The 20,245-nt window shown below is 46.3% G+C and overlaps 1 protein-coding gene across 1 annotated transcript in view; it reads right to left on the bottom strand.

Annotated features, from left to right (window-relative positions):
• The window catches only part of LOC144732238 (neuropilin and tolloid-like protein 2), a 49,665-nt gene extending 29,621 nt beyond the window's left edge, over positions 1-20,044 (bottom strand). Inside the window, exons 1-3 of the mRNA XM_078613637.1 lie at positions 20,014-20,044; positions 8,706-8,759; positions 7,683-7,775 (exon numbers count right to left, since the gene is read on the bottom strand). Coding sequence (XP_078469763.1) covers positions 7,683-7,775; positions 8,706-8,759; positions 20,014-20,044 — 178 coding nt within the window. The remainder of the gene's footprint in view (positions 1-7,682; positions 7,776-8,705; positions 8,760-20,013) is intronic.
• Positions 20,045-20,245: the final 201 nt, after the last annotated feature.

Raw genomic sequence — 20,245 nt, 5'->3', positions numbered from 1 at the left:
CAGCTTGGGAAAATACTTCATCTAGCAATTTATTGATCATAGATGATGAATTGTGCGGTATTATCCCTGTGGTCACTCGCTTTGTGCAGCAGCAGCAGCGCTTATCATATCAGTGGAATAAAATGCTCAACCTGAGGAAATATATAAGCAACCTTTATCAGTAACCCTTAGGTTATTGTCAAAAGAGCCTTTAAAAACTTATTTTAAAAATCTCACTTTTCTGAACAAAAATCCTCGAATCAGGGATACAACTTTTCTTTTTAAATGCGACTGAGATAAAATATCAGTTGTATAAAACAACTCAGCTGTGACTGTACCCCCTTGCACTGCTGTCGCTGACAGATGGAGCAAAGATTCTACTTTAGCTATTGTTGTATGCCAGCCAGCTGATCTGGCAACACCGGTGGGTAGTGGCATGCATGACTTGTCTGGGTGTGCGCTGTAGCAGGATACGATGAATTTGCGACAGAATGAATGATACATTGTTAATCAGGGAAGCTAATTAGCGTGGGCAAAACCACGCCCAAATATGATATATATGGGTCTGAAAAAAACCCCCATAATTTATCATTAATTCTGTCGCGGATTTATTATATCCTGTTACAGTCCGACTCTAAATCGGGCTCGGTGGCCACTGGTCGTTATTGAACTGAGGCCCTCCAGTGCGGCGAGCTGATTGAGCCTGGCACCAAACGCCGCAGACACACAGCCGGAATTCTTGCTTCGCAACCAATCTATAATCTTAATCTTCCGTGATTCGTAAATCCTCGTGTAAATCGGTGCTTTACACAAACATGCATTGTTTACAAGACTTTATTGCATTATTTTCTGGGTGCGTCCTTGGTGGACTTTTAGCTGCATTAGGCTACGGCCTAGTCACTCATGACTGCACACAAAATAAACCCAAACACATTATTTTCTTACTTAATTCAGCTTATTCCAGCTCTGAAAATTCTAAGTCCTTCTTGTATTGATATGTGATAAAAAGGGTATATGGCTGCAGAGGCCTGAATGCAGAGTAACCTCAGAACTAGATCTACAACAACATCCCCAGGGAGAGTTAAGAATGAAAGATTGTTTATTATATTCTCATGAGTTATGACATAGCACCGATAGCACGAACTCAATACATGTACGTTGTAACAGTATAGACATGCACTGTCGCCCCGCGGTAATGTGCGGTGGCCGAGGTTAAATGAGGTAAGGGGCCGTCCATAAATGACGTCACGCACCTAGAGGGGGGGGGGGGGGTCAGACATTTGTGACGATGTGTGACGAGAGGGGGGGGGTTTGATAAATGTGACGTCACATCAAAATGCGCAACTTTAAATAAATAGAGACAACACGTTCTACTTAACTAAATATACTTTTAATAAATGTTTTCTCCTACAACACCAGAGTGCAGCGTCATATTAAATACGCACTACAATGACAATAGTTTAAAGCGATTTGAAGCATGGTACATTTTTTTGGGGTGGGGCAGAGCTTTGTGACGTCATATTTGAGGGGGGGGGTCTGACTTTTTGTGACGCCGTGTGACGAGGGGGAGGGTAAAAAATTGTCCAAAATCGCGTGACGTCAATTATGGACAGCCCCTAAGGGGGGTTGAGAGGTTATGGGAGGAAAACGACCCATCTAAGGAAGCCAAGGCACCACGGAGGCCTTGACCGGGGGCAGGCCACGAGTTGGCCGTTCAGGGCAGGCCGGTTGACGTGGAGTTAGGGGTGAATTGACGGGGCTGTGAGTGGTGGAAAGTGAGGTGAACAAAAAGTCAGGGCTAATGCAACGATTTTACGGGGTTACATTTGGGGGGTGCTGCACAAGCCAAGTTGATTGACAGAGGCTGTGAGGGCGGGACCAAATGTGTATGGAAGTGAGCGCGACCCGTGTACGGAGGGGGGCTGGGATGGTTGGCGTTCGCCGGGGCTGGGGGGCTCCCACGGGGGGCCCGCTGCTGCGGGGGGGCTGCTGTTGTGCGGGCGGGTCGGTGCCTGGGGCTGCTGGTGCATGGCGTGGCTGTGTGCGGTGCTACCGTGCGGGTGGATCGGTGGCCGAGACCGCGGCTGCGTTGAGTCGCTCAGAGCGCTGTGTCGTGAGCGCAAACCAAGTCCCTGAGACTGCCGTTACGGACCCTGGGTTTCTGGAGCGTGCATAAGAGTTGGTGCGAATGGTGGGCGCAGTGTTCTGTAATTGCCTATTCCGTGCTGTGTTCTGTAATCGCTCTACCGTCGCGGTGTTCTGTACCTGTTTTGTCGTCAACGGTATTCTGTGATTATTGACACGCGGGTCGCTTTGTTGAGCTGGTTAACTACGGAGTTATGTAAATGCTATTTAAATGTGTTGTCAATTAAGTATTATCTGCCACAATTGGTTCGCGTCCTTGTTCATAGTGTGTCAATAGTGCATAAATCAAGACATAGTTAATACATTCCAAATCTTGTTAAGATTCATTGTATTCTGGATCGAGTTATTTTCCTCCTTTCAGTCGCCATTAAAGCACGCTTAAAAAAATCCGCATTGGTATCCTTATCAAATTATAGAAGGCATTGCATGGGAGAGAAAATGAATCCGAACTCCACTCTCTCCCATATTAAAAGTGAGAAACCCTCACATAAGTAAATAATAATAAAAAGATTGCTGGAAACACTGTCTCTTTGGGTTGAGTCATACCATTCTTTCCCAACCTTTAGGGTCAGATATTGCCCTTCGTCAGTGGGCAAGGGCCCTGTGCTGTAATAAAATGAGGCCACCCCCCCCGCCCCCTCTTCGTAGCCCAGGGCATTGATTGGGCCCCTGGGCCTTGGTGCAGCTGCACCGCCAGGGTAATACTACTCGATAGCCACAGCATTGACAAAAGAGAACTTGAGAAACATTCGATCTCTCTGGATATTGAAGGCCCGCCTAACTCCTGCCTTGGATATGAGCAGTTGGAATTAACCCGGTGCTCCTTGCGTAGCATCACTAACGTCTCAACAAGGACATTGTGGCTTTACCACAAACGCTCTTCCGCATGAATAATTCCAAAGTAAATGATGGCTTAATGCTGCCGGACTGATCCTTCTAACACATTACGTGTACCGACTACGATGGAATTGAATTTAAATGAGTGTGCACAGGGACACACTTTCAAGTGAAAAGGCGCAACGAAAATGTAATTTATCCTCTCCCTGTGAATTTCCATGAAGCGTTTTCAATCCCTCCTTACGTAAGAAAAAATAAATTCCTTCCTTTCATCTCGTCATCTGCAAATGCCACCTATTGTCCTGGGTCTTTGAGCTGCAATCACATTTGGTTGCTTTGTCAATCCAGAGTGTTGATTTAAACTGTAAAGGTCAAAGTGCAGTCCTGAAATCTCATGTGGAAGGGCCTCCACTAGAGAGAGCCCTAGAGGGCTCCTCTCTTGCGTATTTTTGGCTTCCTCTTCCATGCTGGCCAGACATCTCAGAAGTTGTGGGAGCAACCGCACTTGACTCCACGACACCTGATCATTTAAACGGCTGCTGGACAAAGGAGGTTAGCACCGTTGTTTCAACTGCCGTGCCAGGAAATCAAAACGGAAACATTTGAATTCACATCCAGTGTGATAAAAATGGTTATAACCATTAGCTGCATGGCAGTATCCCAATTAGAGTGCACTTTTAAATGGGATGAGTGTGCTTTGAGCTGCGTTCCATGTCGCAGGTGCAATCGCAATGAGGATTGGAGGTGGCCAAGTGGGTCAGAGGTCAGAGGATTGAGCCAGCACCACTGAGATCCTGCAATACAGAATCGGAATCTTTATTTAAACTGGAGAAATCCGATGAGCTTTGAAGCTTGTTTTCACAGATGTCCAGTATGGGCGGATCAGCAGGCATCCCCTTGTGATATAAACCGGGTCCGCAGGTGTAACGAGCTGATGGTCTCAGCCTGGTCATCAATGATTAACATAAACATAGACGTACATATAGACCCATAGACTCGCATATAGACCCATAGACTCACATATGCTGAGTTGGGATGTAAACTGGGTTCACAAGCGTAGTGACTGGATGGTCTCAGCCTGGTCATACAATGATGCACACAAAAAATGCCACGTAAAATGTGATTCTGCACTTGTTTCAGCTAAATGCCAGTTCTGAAAGTAAAAAACAATGTAATTGACTGTCACAAGACGAACATTACTCTCAGTGGCAGAACAGCTGGAAGAAAGTGCTGCCTCCCTTCGTGTGGACCAAGCCACTTAAAGAGGGATCTCAATGGTAGCTCTAATGTATCCACGTCCGGGTGCCATTGTTTAGCACGAAGGGTGACACTGCTCTGCAACGGAGCCAAATTGATTATTTGCCTAATGACGCTGTGCCGAAAGCGCAGTTGATATCAAGATAAACATTCTAATTATGTAAGATTGATGACTATTACAAGGATTTGTGACTGAACTTTAAATGGGCAGTTTACAACTCGAGCAGTCCTCGTGGTCTATCAACAAATCCCGATTGGCGTGAATTTATTGAACGCCCTTATGTCTATCTATTAATACCCAATCGGCATGCCGCCAGCAGATATGGGAAATTAGTGTAGAAATGTCAATCGCCCGTTCCAAATACTGTACAGTACAAGATTGACCGATTTATTGAAGGCATTCATAACGGCCGGGAAGTTATAACGCCTTTGAACCTAAAAGTCACCTTAGCCGTTCATCAGAGCACTAATCACTCACAGCATGTCGACGCGCGCGTGTTTATACTTAAAATTGAGTTGCGTCATTTTTATGAAAACTTGGCACTCGCACTTGCTTGAAACAAGGCAGGTGCACCGTCCTGCTCAGGATGCTCCCCCCCCCCCTGCCGACTACCCGCCACCCCTCTTTCCCTAGATGACACTTGTAAATTTCCATTGATGCTTACTTAGTTTGACTTTTTCAATCTTGGTCATCGTGAACAACCGCTAAGAATCTCAGTATGCCTTGTTGAGCTTCTGTCGACCCCCTTGAGAATCAACCCTGGGTGCGCCTTCGAGTGGCACACTTGGAAAACGCCGTTGATTTCCGATTGAAGAGGTAAAGGCACAGCCCTGCAATTTTATTTTCATGCCACTGCTGGCGGAAGGCTCTTCACTAGAAGGAGCTCTAGAGAGCCCCCCTCTAGAGGGTATTTGGCCTACTCTTTCACGCTGGAAAAGGTGGGAGTACTCCCACATTTTACCCCACTGCACAGGACCTGCCGATCAACTTGCCTGTGATGTGCCATCGTATGTTCCTGATTGGACATAGGCGGGTCATTTGGGGGTGGCGGATTTAAGAATCTTGCCCCCTTGTTTCAACTGCCGTGCCGGGGGATTTAACCGCCGACCTCAGGATTGCAAGTCCAGGGTGCTGACTACTACCTCACCGCGGTAACAGCATCTACCAGTTTGACACGTCGGCTTTCACGACTAATATTATTCTTAAAGTTTTTTTCGGGTTACATCATGTAAATATAAATGTGTCGTTGACTGTGTTGGGTGGCGGTACGTTAACTACACATTTATATTTACGCAATCTAACCCAAAAAAACCTTTATTATGAACATCGATCTGACTGACCTTTTCATCCCATCCACACCACGTCCAACCACCACACTTGCAGGTCACAACGCTTCTTTATCTGCTTATTTCCTCGCACTGTTCCACTTTGGCGCTTTAACAGCAATTATAAAATTGCACGTAATATGATGATGGTTGAATTCACAAATAACTGCTTACAGCTCTGGCCTGTTGATGGTATTATAGGCATTGATCAGGTTAATAAAGCAGAGATGTTAGTCTTGTTGGAATTCCCTACACCTCTGCCGTAGCAGACGGACAGAGAATGGGGCTCTGCAAGCCTCTCCTCAGAGTGCCTAGCATGGCAATTTTGAATAATTTTAGCCAGTACCTTTCCCGGCACACTAAGACGAGAGATGTCCCTATAATTGTTACAATCTCGTTAAGAGGTGGGACCACCAGGGCATCCTTCCAATCCTGAGGAACCCATCCTGTGGTCCAGACAGTTGTGATGTCATGTAAAGCAGTCTGCATACAGATGCCACCCTCCCTCAGCATTTCGTTTGGGAGATCGTCTCTGCCCGGTGCTTTTCCTGGTCTCAGACCTTGGTTCGGACCTCGCACTTCCTCCACAGATGGCACCTCAGCCAACCATTCAGAAGGCGTGGCTACTTCTGCCAATAATTGAGGCACGGCAGCCCTAGCAAGGTTGTCCCCACTTTGCCCCATGATGTTGTCTGGGCTGAGGGAATTCCCCTCCCCCAAGACCTCACAAAAATGCTCTGCAAACCTGTAGATCTGTTCCTGGGGGTCGGAGATTTGATTATCATTCTTTCCCTTAAGGATGGTGATAGGTGAGGCACTGTAAGTTACTTTTTTAATGGAAATTAATCGTGATTTATGATTGCGGGCGACTGAGGCAGATTCCATCTCCCCAGCAACCCGCCCCCACACCACTGATCCTTGCAGTGCCGCACGGCTTTCCGAATCTCTGAGCCCGGCGTTACCCCCCCCCCCCCCTCCTCGGGGGCACGACAGAGCAAATTAAAGCAAATTAAAGCATAACCTTCCGTTTATAAATCTGCATCTGAGGCTACCGACGCCTGATTACGGGGTGGGATTACAGGGCCAAGGGGCCGTCCATAAATGACGTCACGCTTCTGGGGGGGGGGGGGGGTTCAGACATTTGTGACGATGTGTGATGAGGGGGGGGGGGGTTGGGAAATGTGACATCGCATCAAAATGCGCAACTTTAAATAAATATAGACAACGCATTCTACTTAATTAAATAGACGTTTTAATACATGTTTCCTCCTACAACATCAGAGTGCAGCGGCACATTAAATACGCACTACAATGACAATAGTTTAAAGCGATTTGAAGCATGTTTTATTTTTGGGGGTGGCGGGGGGCAGAGCTTTGCGACGTCATTTATGGACGGCCCCCAAGAGCACGGATTGAGTGGGCATTTATTCCCAATGTTTAAACTTCCACCATCTCTCTGATTGATATCCGCAAAGCAATTACGCCGCCGGATTTTAAAATGTACAGCATAATTATGGATATGATCCGTGCCGTGAATTCTTGCATTTCAAACGGCTTTGAATTCCACGGGATGGTTCGTTGCACTCGTTGTGTGTATGTGGGCTGTCCAGAGTTAATATTCCGGTTTGTGCAGCCTGGTTAACAGCTGAGACTAATAGTGACGGTTTTCAAAATTTGAGATGAACGTTATTTTACGGTTCACAAAAGTATCGAGGGTAGGGGAAATGGCAATGCCTGAGTAGCCAATTGGTTGCCTCGTTCCTTATCGTACATTCTCTATGCACTTCTATGTGACGGTCTCTGGCCAATGTAACTGCGCGCCTCTACGCATGCGTGTACAGCCACGTGTCGATCCACTGCTAGATTGAAGGTCTCCCCACGCAGTAGGGGCTGTGGGTGTTATTTGACCATACTTCACCATGCTGGTTAATGTGGGTTGGTGAAAGCATGTAGATGTGGGAGCACAGAGGTACAGCACAACAATGAATCACTGTCCTCTGCATGGGGTAATCCACCTTGCTTTAGATGTTGTTTTATTTATTAATATCTCCAAGACTTTCCAAATTGCAAAACATTGCCAAACCCACAATTTCTCGTTGAGGGCCGTCCGGTGCGTTGTCTCTTTCTCGCGTGTTTACTGAGACGCGTCTCGTAGCGAGCTCCACGGTCGCTGTTGCAGAACGAGCGCCACGAGCGCATGAACGGGGGCGCCCGTAGTCGGCCCATCGGGGCTGCACAGCGCGAAGACACAATTGCTCAACACCACTCACTTCATGTGCGTCGTAGTTTTGGTGATAATGAAAATCCAAAACAAATGATTTCGAACAATATTACCAATTTGTGATAAGTTTGTTGTCTTTCCCCCACATCGCCGATTAGCACGGTTGGCTACGTAGGGTGCGAAAGAAGTTAAACATACAGTACATACATTCACGGCCATATATTTACGTATTCTTTTGTTTCCCTAAACGTCTTTGGCGTTGTAGCAATCGTGAGATAGTGTTGGTAGAAGCTGAAGCAGTCTTTATCCCCAGGGCCCCTGACGCTTTTGCCACCGTTGTGCCTGCCACTCGTTCCTGTAGTTTCTGCTGCGACGGTGGTTTTGTTTTTGTTAAAAACTATTGACTTTATCAGCGGCCAATATTCATTATCGGCGTTGGCATTGCCGTGCGCGGACAAAGCTATGAACCAAAATTAAACGCCGGACCACCGTGTGTTTCCGAACCTAACCCTCAGCCGTTTGTCAGAGCAATTTTAAGCTGCAACTGAGAATAGCTTTGCGCTTTGGCGGGGGAAAGAGGAGGGAATATTTTTTTCCGAACCTCTCGAGTGCCGAATAAGACTTTGAAATCCCTTTGGTGAGAAGCCACACGTTAACACACATGCCTGGGCATTGCCTGTGACGTAATGGCATTATTATTGAATTTATATTTGGATTTTAAAAGCTGTTTATAAGATTATAGGAACATAGGGTACACTAATATAGGGTTATTACAGATCGGCTTTCCACCCTGTAATTTAGTGGTAGTGCCTTACGCCAATAATCCTACACCACGCCAGCCAGGCAGCGTTCTGGAAAATATCGAGTGAGAAATGAAGCACCAGCAGTGGATATGTAATGATGTCCTGGCTCTGAAATTGAGTGGATGCCGGTTCATTACCTGAAAGCTTGTGTGCAAATCCGCAGAAGCCCAGTGTGAGTAGAGGCAGCCAGACTGGAAAAGAAACACAAATACACGCGGAAACATAGTCCAGCTTAGCAAGAGGTCATCACAGCCACAGAAGTCGATTTACAAATAAATTTGGCGATACTCAGTTGGCAGTGGTGCAAAAGCACAAAAAACACACTGTCGTCTTAAAAAGACAAAGTATATAATAGGTAACGTTTCAGGCAATGGCCCTTTTTCACAGCACATAGAGAGCCCGGACTCCACCTCTCTGACCTATGTGATGTGAATGAGAACCATTGCATGAAACGTTACCTATTATTGTATATCTTTTCTTTGTAAGGCAACACATAAGGTTCGTATTGGCGGACGTGTTGAGATTATTCAGCCAGCTCTATTTGAAATGCAGCGAGGCTTTTCGATTAAAAAAACCCAAGTGTTACGTAAGGATAATTCCAGTTGGAGTGGACTTGTATGCGCGTTATGAACGAGGGCGGCTGTGGGAATTGCCTATTTATCGTGCATGCAAAGCCACACTTATCACATCAGACCCCTGTGAGAGCATCGCCACCCCGTCCGTCAGGGCACTTACTCTTCAGCCGTCTCTCCAATATGAATTTATAAATATACGTCCATCGCACATATAAAACATTTTAATTAAAGTTTAAAAGTGAGGACATTTTTCATTTCAAATCAACACGTCAGCGAGGAGCACCTCGGGATCGGGCCGGCGTGGCAGCTCCCCACGCCGTGACCGTGCATAATTTAACAGCCTTGGGCGTTTTCCGTCTCTCGTTTCCCTGGCCCTTCGGCTCGCCGATCGATGATTGGCTCACTTTTACGTGAAGTTTTCTCCCCCCACTCCATGGAGAAGTCCGCGCGAGTGCCAGAGATCCTATTTGCATGCACGCATCGGCTTCACCACGCCTGGCTGAGTGGTTGCCGGAGTCAAAGAAAAATACTAAAATATTTTATTTATCCAGGTAAGGCCCACTGAGCTGTATAGCTCTTTTTCAGAAGCAGTATAGCCACAAATGATTGCTCAATGAAGTCGCTTCTCATGTGGAAATTTAGAGCAGCCATATAGTCAACATACATTATTAAATACATTATTAAATGTATGTTGATTCTGAATGCAGAGGGGAAAACCGGAGGATCCGGAAAAAAATCCACGCGACCATGAGGAGAGAGAGAACATGCAAACTCCAAATATACAGCAGGCGTCATGGTCGGGATCATAACCACGACCTCCTGTATACTTGGCGAGGTAGTTAACATCTAGCCACCGTGGTGCCCAGGTCAAATCCCGGTTGTGGGGTCGACTTGCCGGCCAATCAGCCCATCATCATCTATCCGGGGTCAATAAAATAAGTTTCTGCTTTGTGAGAAGTTACTAGTGGTTGTTACTGTAGGTAAACTGGCCCGTGCCATGGGAATGTGGAATTGCATGCCAGGTTTAAGACATGAAAACACCAAAAGAAGGACTCAGAAACGAAAGGAGGCCCATTGGGTCCATCCAACTCGCTCGGCTGCATGCCGCTGACCGAGTATTGGAGCTCACCGAGTTCGCACTTCCGATTAGCACGGTTGGCTACGTATGGTGCTAAAGAAGTTCAACATACGTACGTGTGGCAGCCGCTACCACACTCGCACCACCGCCCTCTGCGCATTAAACACAATTACTGCCTCCTCCCGGCCTCAGTCGTGAACTTTCCCCACACGAGGCTTCCACCCCGTGGTGGCTTCTGTTTCCTGTTTCCTCCTCTGTGTCGAGCTCGACCGAGTCGTCCGCATCGACTCGGTCGATATTATGTACGATTCCATACACCTGTATTAAATCCCCATGGATTTTTTTTTCTCAGTTTATAGCTAAAGAGATACAGAATCTTGAACCAATCAGCGACTCTGTCGTTTGAGTTCTTAAATCGCTCAAGTTGCTCCTTGTTGGAACTGCCTCCAGGCAAGCAGCAATGTCTATGTTGTACCGCGGTGCCCGCAACTGAATGCAACGCTCTGTGTGGAGTCGTAAGAGCACATTGCGCAGCCTCAGCGTTACATCCCTGGATTTACATTGGACACCTTTCCCTCCGTACCAAAAGTAATTTACTGCATTTCTTTATTGCGTCTCTGGTTTTGTCTGAACGACGAAAATGCTGAGTCAACTCACTCCTAGAACCCTACCTTGCGTCCTGTTTCCACGAATTCCCATTCGTCCAGTTTCACGTAAAATTTACGTTGTCTTTTGAGAAAAGTTGAGTGGGCATGGGCAGGACGCAGCGTCACGAGATGGGAAGAATGATGGGCCAGTGGTCGAGATTAATGATGGACTGGCAGCCCAAAGAGGGAGCATGCCTGAGAGGGGAAGTGCTTTGTAAAGATGACCCAATGAAATTAGATTGTGTGCAGGAGCTGCATGCATTCTTGCATCGTAAAACCGTGAGAGATGGTAAGTGCTTGGGGAGGCTTTCACCCAGCAGTGGATAGATCATGGCTGCTGGTGATCATGAAAATAATAATAATGGACATGTATACACTACAGTACTATTTCCAAATGCAAATTTTCGCGGAAGCCATTTTCATAAAATATATAAACAGTGATCCAAAACTGTATGCTAAGGTTTTCTGTTACTGATCATCTTCACGAGGATTACAATACTCTTTCCCACCCTGCCTCCACACACACCAATTATAGACGAACCGACAGTCAGAGATAATGCAAAAATAGCTTTCAAACTTAGTTGGAAATATTGCAAAATTATAACAAAAATATGTATATATAACTTCACCACTGGTATATTTAGGAACTGTAATTCATCCATAAGCCACCAGAAACAACATCGGAGACGTGTAATATCCTTGGGCCCTTTTCCCCTGCCACTCCCCTCTTCGCCCCTATCTCCCAGACTTGTCCTTAGCGTGCTGGTTTATTCTTCTCGTGCCCCTCCCTGTCTCCCCTCCCCATATACGGTGAGGGAAAAAAAGTATTTGATCCCATGCTGATTTTTTACGTTTGCCCACATTATGCTTTGGGGGTGTTTTTCTGCTAAGGGGACAGGACAACTTCACCGCATCAAAGGGACGATGGACGGGGCCATGTACCGTCAAATCTTGGGTGAGAACCTCCTTCTCTCAGCCAGGGCATTGAAAATGGGTCGTGGATGGGTATTCCAGCATGACAATGACCCAAAACACACGGCCAAGGCAACAAAGGAGTGGCTCAAGAAGAAGCACATTAAGGTCCTGGAGTGGCCTAGCCAGTCTCCAGACCTTAATCCCATAGAAAATCTATTGAGGGAGCTGAAGGTTCGAGTTGCCAAACGTTAGCCTCGAAATCTTCATGACTTGGAGAAGATCTGCAAAGAGGAGTGGGACAAAATCCCTACTGAGATGTGTGCAAACCTGGTGGCCAACTACAAGAAACGTCTGACCTCTGTGACAACAAGGGTTTTGCCACCAAGTACTAAGTCATGTTTTGCAGAGGGGTCAAATACTTATTTCCCTCATTAAAATGCAAATCAATTTATAACATTTTTGACATGCGTTTTTCTGGATTTTGTTGTTGTTATTCTGTCTCTCACTGTTCAAATAAACCTACCATTAAAATTATAGACTGATCATTTCTTTGTCAGTGGGCAAACGTACAAAATCAGCAGGGGATAAATACTTTTTTCCCTCACTGTATATCTTCATATCCCCCTTTGTCCGTCGTGCCGAAATAAAATCTCTACGCTTTTGTTCTGTACCGTGTTCTTGGAACTTTTCAATATGGTATGCTGGGCTCGCATGTTGTAATTATAGAAACATCCTTGGGCACTCAGACTTGTCGAGAAAAAAACACGAAGGCATATTTCAGAGATTCCTAAGCTTTAGTGTGCACACCCTGCACAGCTCAAACCGAGGCATGCACATTGCAGAGTTACAAGCAACGCGGGGTAAACGTTTCGAGGCGGGCTGCATGAGCCGCCCTGTTAACGCCACACTTTCTTGCCAGTCGTCCAAAATAAACGCGCGCTCGAGCATTGGATTATATTATTGATGATTGCGATGACGTGGGCGGCCAAGAGCCAGCGGGGAAGTAATTTCTCCCCGAGTCTTGGATGAGCAGAGAGCGCATGCTCTTTGAACGCTGCTCGGTTCTGCTTTTTTGGCCTCCAGTGATGTAGAGAAATACAAACAGCACATCTTCTTGGTTCTTTCGGTAAAGTCACGTAGAAGGAAAAAAATAATTCTCACGACGTTTCTTATTATTTTATTATTTCCCTTCTACATGACTTTACCGAAAGAACCAAGAATATGGATCCCTGCAGTCACGAAAGCTTTAAATCGAAATGTAAACAGCACATCGTCGTCCCATAAAGCTCTCGAGCCTATCTTCTTGGTTCTTTCGGTAAAGTCACGTAGAATGTAAATAATAAAATAATAAAAATACAACATAATAAAAAAAAAATTCTCACGACGTTTCGGCCACAACGCAAGCAGCCGTCCTCAGGTGAAGAACAGGTCTGTCGAGAAAACAGAGTCTGAATGGCACACTCCAGGTTTGGAGCGTCTATTTAAGCTAGGAGGGAGGAGGAAGAGCGCCTTGACAAAATCATTTGCATATCAATAGGAATTTTAGCATATTTATGGGAAATGCAGATATGCGATTAGTACTACTTGTGAAATGCGTAGGTTTGGCGGGGGGTTTAAAGTCATGTTTTGCCCGTGCATTATGCAGGATTAGCAGCATCAAAGGGAGGGGATAGGGGGAAGCATTAATAAAGGAAAGGAATGTTAATAGTCTGTAGCTGCAGTAACTAAACCACCACGTAAACAACTAAAGTATAAACTACATAGTATCATCAGTATACTAAATATAATCTCCAGTAAGCTGAGCTACTAACAGTAAATAATACATTACAATTCTATGTCACAAAAAATATAATATGCTTCCAGCTAAACTGTATTCTCTTACATCACACGGGTCTACACCGTACTATATACTGCCATAGACAAACCCAACATTAAATTACATACTATATTACTATACACCACCCTATACCTTATACATTGTAATATTACACTATGTATTATTCTACCCACCCTACTGTATATCACACTGCTGTATATTCACTATACAATTACGATACTATATATTACGGCTCTTAAAAACCTATGTGTGTTCGTTGTTTTTTCCATTAAAATCAAAGCTGTGTATATGTTTTTAAAGTTATTTAAAATGATCATCGTTGGCCATGGTCTATCCACCGTTGGATGAAGGGCTCTCAACGCCGTCGCCCTCCCCCGCAGTCCTGCAAAACCACCATCTGACTTCCACGCGTGAGTTTATTTCATTGCTCCGACTCTATTCTCTCCTCTGTGGCCGTTAACCCTTCTCCGAGATGTTTCCCGCACAAGCCTGCACTGCCCAAAAAGAACCAGACACACCACAGCTCTTTCGCCGTCTGCATGGCACCGCGGTTGCGAATAAAACGATCGAAGCTCGCATTCTTTACACACAAAGTGCTTGCCAAAAGTGAACCACAATACTTCGCTGATCTCGTCAAGGAGCAAAAATCATCACGCAAACTCCAGTCATCCTCGCAGCGGCTTTTGGCTGGCCATCGAACAAAGACGGTACTGCATCGTGCACTTTCAGATGCGCTTCTGCGGTCGTCTGTAACACTCTTCCTTCCGATATTAAGAAGCCACTGGAGCTATGCACTTTTGAATCTATATTAAAAACTCTCTTCTTTAGAACTGCTTTTGTGTTTAGCTTGTTGTCCTTCCCCTGCACCTCTGATTTGCACGGTTGGCTACGTACGGTGCGAAATAAGTTCAACATGCATAGATACATACACAACGTCTCCTTTTTCTTGGCAGCTCCCTGCCATTACCCATGCTCTATGTATCACAGGCAGCTGCGAACGCCCGTCTTAAAATTTCCTTTCCAAAACTCGACAGATAGACGTGGCGTTTATTACCGATACCGTCAGTGCGCGCGTGGCTGGCGGTGTACGGGATTGGCTGCTGCCCATGAGCGATGGGTGTTTGAAGGCAGATGCTGTGGCCTGCAGCAGTCCGTGCCGATAGGAGAAAAAAAAAACACTGAGGAAGGATCCGTCACGAAGTTAGAAAAACTCACGACTTTAGATATCAATACCCCCTTTTTCCACCAGAACATGAGGTGGGCCAGCACGGGACCCTCAGGAAACGGGTACTTTTCCACTGGCGGTTTGCCATACTGAGCCAGAACTAAACCGTGATGTGCTCACCTCACAAGACTGAATCGGGCTGGGGGCCAAGTAGGGCCATGGGCGAGGCTAATGATGCGTTCACTGAGTGTGATGTCAGTCAGTACACTGTGAGGACACTGCATCACTGCATCATCTACATGCATCTTTACTAGTTCGTTGTGCGTGAAGTATGTATGTTGAACTTTTTTCGCACCGTACCTAGCCAACCGTGCTAATCGGAGGTAAGGTAAGCAACACAGCTCAGGTTGTACAGTGGAAAAACTATTTGCTGCCTCCTGAGCCATGCCGGGGTGGCTGTCTGGATAACGAGAAGTTTCAATAACAGATTTTGAGGAGTTTCACCGCTATCTTTACGCAGAAGCTAATTTCTCGATACAGTATATATATCACCGAATCACGAATTATAGTCAAAGTCAGGGAGTCTTCCTGCTTAAAGGCGCATAGCATAATACTTCATCTTTATTGATGGCTCGGAACACAAATGCCGAACAGCCAGCAACAAACCGCAATATTGACGTGGTGAGTTAATGTGTTTCTTGAATTACGCACGAATGTAAGAACTTGGGAAAATGGAGCAGTGCGAGGGAAGAAGCAGAAAGAGAAGTGAGGTGACCTCCAGTTTGGTGAGTGAGTGGGTGATCCGCAGTGTGGTGAGTGGGTGGGTGAGTGGGTGTGTTGTGATCCGCAGTGTGGTGAGTGGGTGCGTGTCTTGTTGTGATCTGTAGTGTGGTGAGTGGGTGGGTGTTTTGACCAGCAGTGCGGTGAGTGGGTGGGTGAGTGGGTGGGGGAGTTGTGACCTGCAGTGTGGTGAGTGGGTTGGTGAGTGGGTGGGTGTCTTGTTGTGACCAGCAGTGTGGTGAGTGGGTGGGTGGATGAGTGTCTTGTGACCTGCAGTGTGGTGAGTGGGTGTGTGAGTGGGTGGATGTCTTGTTGTGACCAGCAGTGTGGTGAGTGGGTGGGTGAGTGGGTGAGTGTCTTGTTGTGACCCGTAGTGTGGTGGATGATACGCTGTGTACATGAGAATGAATCAAGTCAGAGTCTGGTAGAGCGAGTTCATGGAAACATGACCCTTGGTTTGGTAGCAGTGAGCGAGTGACTGGAGTTGTGTGGCGTGTGAGTAGGTACGCGGATACGTGGAAAGATAGGTCGCTGAGCGGATGGTATGATTAAAATGCATTGCTAGCTCGCAATAAACACATCAAATAGTGTGTGATATTTAGTACTCTCGCTGTAAGTAAATGCTATGTCCCCTATTACGTTTAGGCTAATGGGGTGGAAAAAAACCCATCAGAATTACAGATAACAAAACAACACATTAGTGATACAAATTGGACGGTTAGCACGAAACTAGAATGGATTCTTGAATCGTATGAATACCTCCAATCCCAACAATTCATTAATCAGATCGCTGGCAAAGCAGACCTTTGCGTTTCTCGCGAATGCTGAATGAGCGTTTCGCAAATCTTAACGGAAGACTCAACACAAAAAACACAAACAGACCTCAATAGAAACACACCTGGGCTATGTGTCGCGGTCTCTCTGACATGCTTTTGAGGCTTAAACAATATAATGCGCTCCTTAGCCACGTGTTAATAATGACGCAAATTAATTAATACAGTTAATTCATCAAAGTGGGAATAGCCCGAAAGGAGTTAAATCAACATTGAATGACGTTGTTCGAACAGTCAGTGGTGACCGGGCTGAGACCATTACCTTGCTACTCTTGGGAACTGTGGTTTAATCACGAGCGGCTGACAGTGCGACTCAAACCCAGGAAGGATGTCACTGGTGGCTCACTGTATTACATGCCCTGTCATGGTAGTGATCTTTAGTCCTCAGAGCTCGGATTTAATCGCATGACATGAAAACCCAGATTGAGTGTGAGCCGATGTTATGTGTGGTCATCGGTGCCTGGACCGAGACCATCAACTCGCTGCACTTGGGAACGGGGCTTTCATCTCAAGTGGCTGACAGTGCAACTCAAACCTACTAACCAAGTGGTGCTGTCTCCGCGTCTCTGACATGGCCATTATGAACCTCCAATAATACGCCCCTCTGATGTAACCACGGGTAGCTGAAACCTTCATTCTGTTCAGGATCTCAGCGGTGGCTCGGTGTCGCGGACTCGGCCATGATGAGCTCTTCATGCCACTCGGATTTAATCTCTGGTTTATATCCAGGCGCTCGGAGGGTTGGTTCAACGGCTCCAACGCGGCACGGGTCCCCCTCAAGCCGTTTTGTTCGTGCTCCACAAACACCAAAGAAATCCGAGTCGGCCACCAGGGCGATGCCACAGAAGGGTTAAAGCGCTAAACTCTCGTTCTGCAGCCGAACGGCGGGTCACCTATCAGCTGGGGTCGCACGTTCCTGCCAAACAGCTTCTCTCTCTCGCCTTATCTCGCCCCCTGGGGAAACATCGCATTATTCCGCTAAAAATACATCCCACGCTCCCCGTTTCCTCCTCTTCGTCTCGGCGTGGGCTCCCCGGCCTGCTAGTCGGCTCCCTCACACGAGGCCGCCCGCCGAGAGGCACCTTAATACCAGCAAGCGGGCAGCGCTGGTTTGATGCCACGATTAAAGTCAGTGCCGAGTGATATCTGAACTGTGCCTGGGCTTACCCACTCTTTGCCATGCGGGCGGGGGGGGGGCAAAGACACGCGAGCAGTACAGTACAACACTGGATTTTGCTGTGCTGCACTTTTCTGGCCACTGTGTAATCACAAAGCCTCGAAACAGGGGTCGGCAACCAGAAAAGACAAGGACAGCATTTTATTTTTTCAAATTTGGTAATATATTTCAAGAGCCATAATGCATGTGAATACGAGACGGTACTTATTAAATAGCGCCACTAAGCAGTCCTTTAAGAGCCGCATGAGGCTCTGAAGCCGCAGGTTGCCAACCCCTGATGTAGAACAACCTGCTTGTGCATTGTGACACTCATCCCGGCACTGGCCAGGCTCAAAGCCCTGCTTAGCTCGTGCGATCGGGCACATACCAGGTGATTTGATCACAGCGCGTAGCATGTCACATGAGCTGTTAGCGAATGAGAATGCAATACGATTGAAACGAGAGTCCAGGTTAAATCAACTGAGGCAATATCACTGTTAACCCCACTCACGTATTGTTCTTCCGAAGATGTACGAAATATTTGGGTCGCTCATTGTAGGAGCGGTGATGCCGTGGTTGGTGCGTTGGGCTGTGAACGTGGCCACGCGGGTTTGGTGCCAGAACCAAGGCTAATGCTGGTGAACTCCCAGATGTTCATAGTCAAGGATCCTCGTTGTTAAATGTGTGTTCTAGTTGAACGGAAAACTGCATAACACACAACCAACGCAGCCTCCGATAACCCTAGGCCTAACAAATGTTCACTCCTCTGAGGCTATACATTCATAGAGGGAACATATTTTCACTGGTGCAGCCAAATATTAATTTCCTCGAGGGTACAAACATTCGCAAATATATTTTGTTTTCTCGAGGAAAAAATATTGAGGAACCTGCGTGTATTTATACCAGCAACACTGAGAACCTAGGTTCGAATCCAGTTTTTATTCACCTGTGATGAAACCGGTTTCTCAAGCGCAGCGAGCTGATGGTCGCAGCCGGGTCACCAATGACTTTGAACAAGGTCATTCAATAATTCGATTTCTGTTTGTCACTCAAATATTTTTGGACTAAAATTATGACATTTTATATTGCTTGCCATGCGACGAGACAATCAGCAGGGTATATATATGCAATGTGTGCTTCTAATGTGAACAAGGGTTTGGATGATTCTTGCACACCGGGTGGTACATTGTTCACTGTTCAAGTTACGAATGGAAATTTCTTCATCGCATGAGACAAAAACATTGAGGGGCTCGTTGGCATTAGTGTGCAGATACTGTGCAGCTAAAATGCCCTCGCCAAATGTGTCATTAAGAACGCCATATACAGTGAGGGAAAAAAGTATTTTATCCCCTGCTGATTTTGTACGTTTGCCCACTGACAAAAAAATGATCAGTCTATAATTTTAATGGTAGGTTTATTTGAACAGTGAGAGACAGAATAACAACAACAAAATCCAGAAAAACGCATGTCAAAAATGTTATAAATTGATTTGCATTTTAATGAGGGAAATAAGTATTTGACCCCTCTGCAAAACATGACTTAGTACTTGATGGCAAAACCCTTGTTGGCAATCACAGAGGTCAGACGTTTCTTGTAGTTGGCCACCAGGTTTGCACACATCTCATGAGGGATTTTGTCTCACTCCTCTTTGCAGATCTTCTCCAAGTCATTAAGGTTTCGAGGCTGATGTTTGGCAACTCGAACCTTCAGCTCCCTCCACAGATTTTCTATGGAATTAAGGTCTGGAGACTGGCTAGGCCACTCCAGGACTTTAATTTTAATGTGCTTCTTCTTGAGCCACTCCACTGTTGCCTTGGCCGTGTGTTTTGGGGCATTGTCATGCTGGAATACCCATCCACGACCCATTTTCAATGCCCTGGCTGAGGGAAGGAGGTTCTCACCCAAGATTTGGCCCCGTCCATCGTCCCTTTTATGCGGTGAAGTTGTCCTGTCCCCTTAGCAGAAACACATCCCCAAAGCATAATGTTTCCACCTCCATGTTTGACGGTGGAGATGGTGTTCTTGGGGTCATAGGCAGCATTCCTCCTCCTCCAACACGGCGATTTGAGCTGATGCCAAATAGCTCCATTTTGGTCTCATCTGACCACAACACTTTCACTCAGTTGTCCTCTGAATCATCAGATGTTCATTGGCAAACTTCAGACGGGCATGTATATGTGCTTTCTTGAGCAGGGAGACCTTGCGGGCGCTGTAGGATTTCAGTCCTTCACGGCGTAGTGTGTTACCAACTGTTTTCTTGGTGACTATGGTCCCAGCTGCCTTGAGATCAGTGACAAGATCCTCCCATGTAGTTCTGGGCTGATTCCTCACCGTTCTCATGATCATTGCAACTCCACGAGGTGAGATCTTGCATGGAGCCCCATGCCGAGGGAGATTGACAGTTCTTTTGTGTTTCTTCCATTTGCGAATAATCGCACCAACTGTTGTCACCTTCTTACCAAGCTGCTTGTCGATGGTCTTGTAGCCCATTACAGCCTTGTGTAGATCTAAAATCTTGTCCCTGACATCCTTGGAAAGTTCTTTGGTCTTGGCCATGGTGGAGAGTTTGGAATCTGATTGATTGATTGCTTCTGTGAACAGGTGTCTTTTATACAGGTAACAAGCTGAGATTAGGAGCACTCCCTTTAAGAGTGTGCTCCTAATCTCAGCTCGTTACCTGTATTAAAGACA

The sequence above is a fragment of the Lampetra planeri genome, chromosome 42, assembly GCF_965212315.1.
Source record: "Lampetra planeri chromosome 42, kcLamPlan1.2.h2, whole genome shotgun sequence".
In the NCBI taxonomy this organism is placed as follows: Eukaryota; Metazoa; Chordata; class Hyperoartia; order Petromyzontiformes; family Petromyzontidae; genus Lampetra; species Lampetra planeri.
The sequence above is the reverse complement of the archived record's forward strand: the minus strand, read 5'-3'. Positions and strand labels throughout refer to the sequence as shown.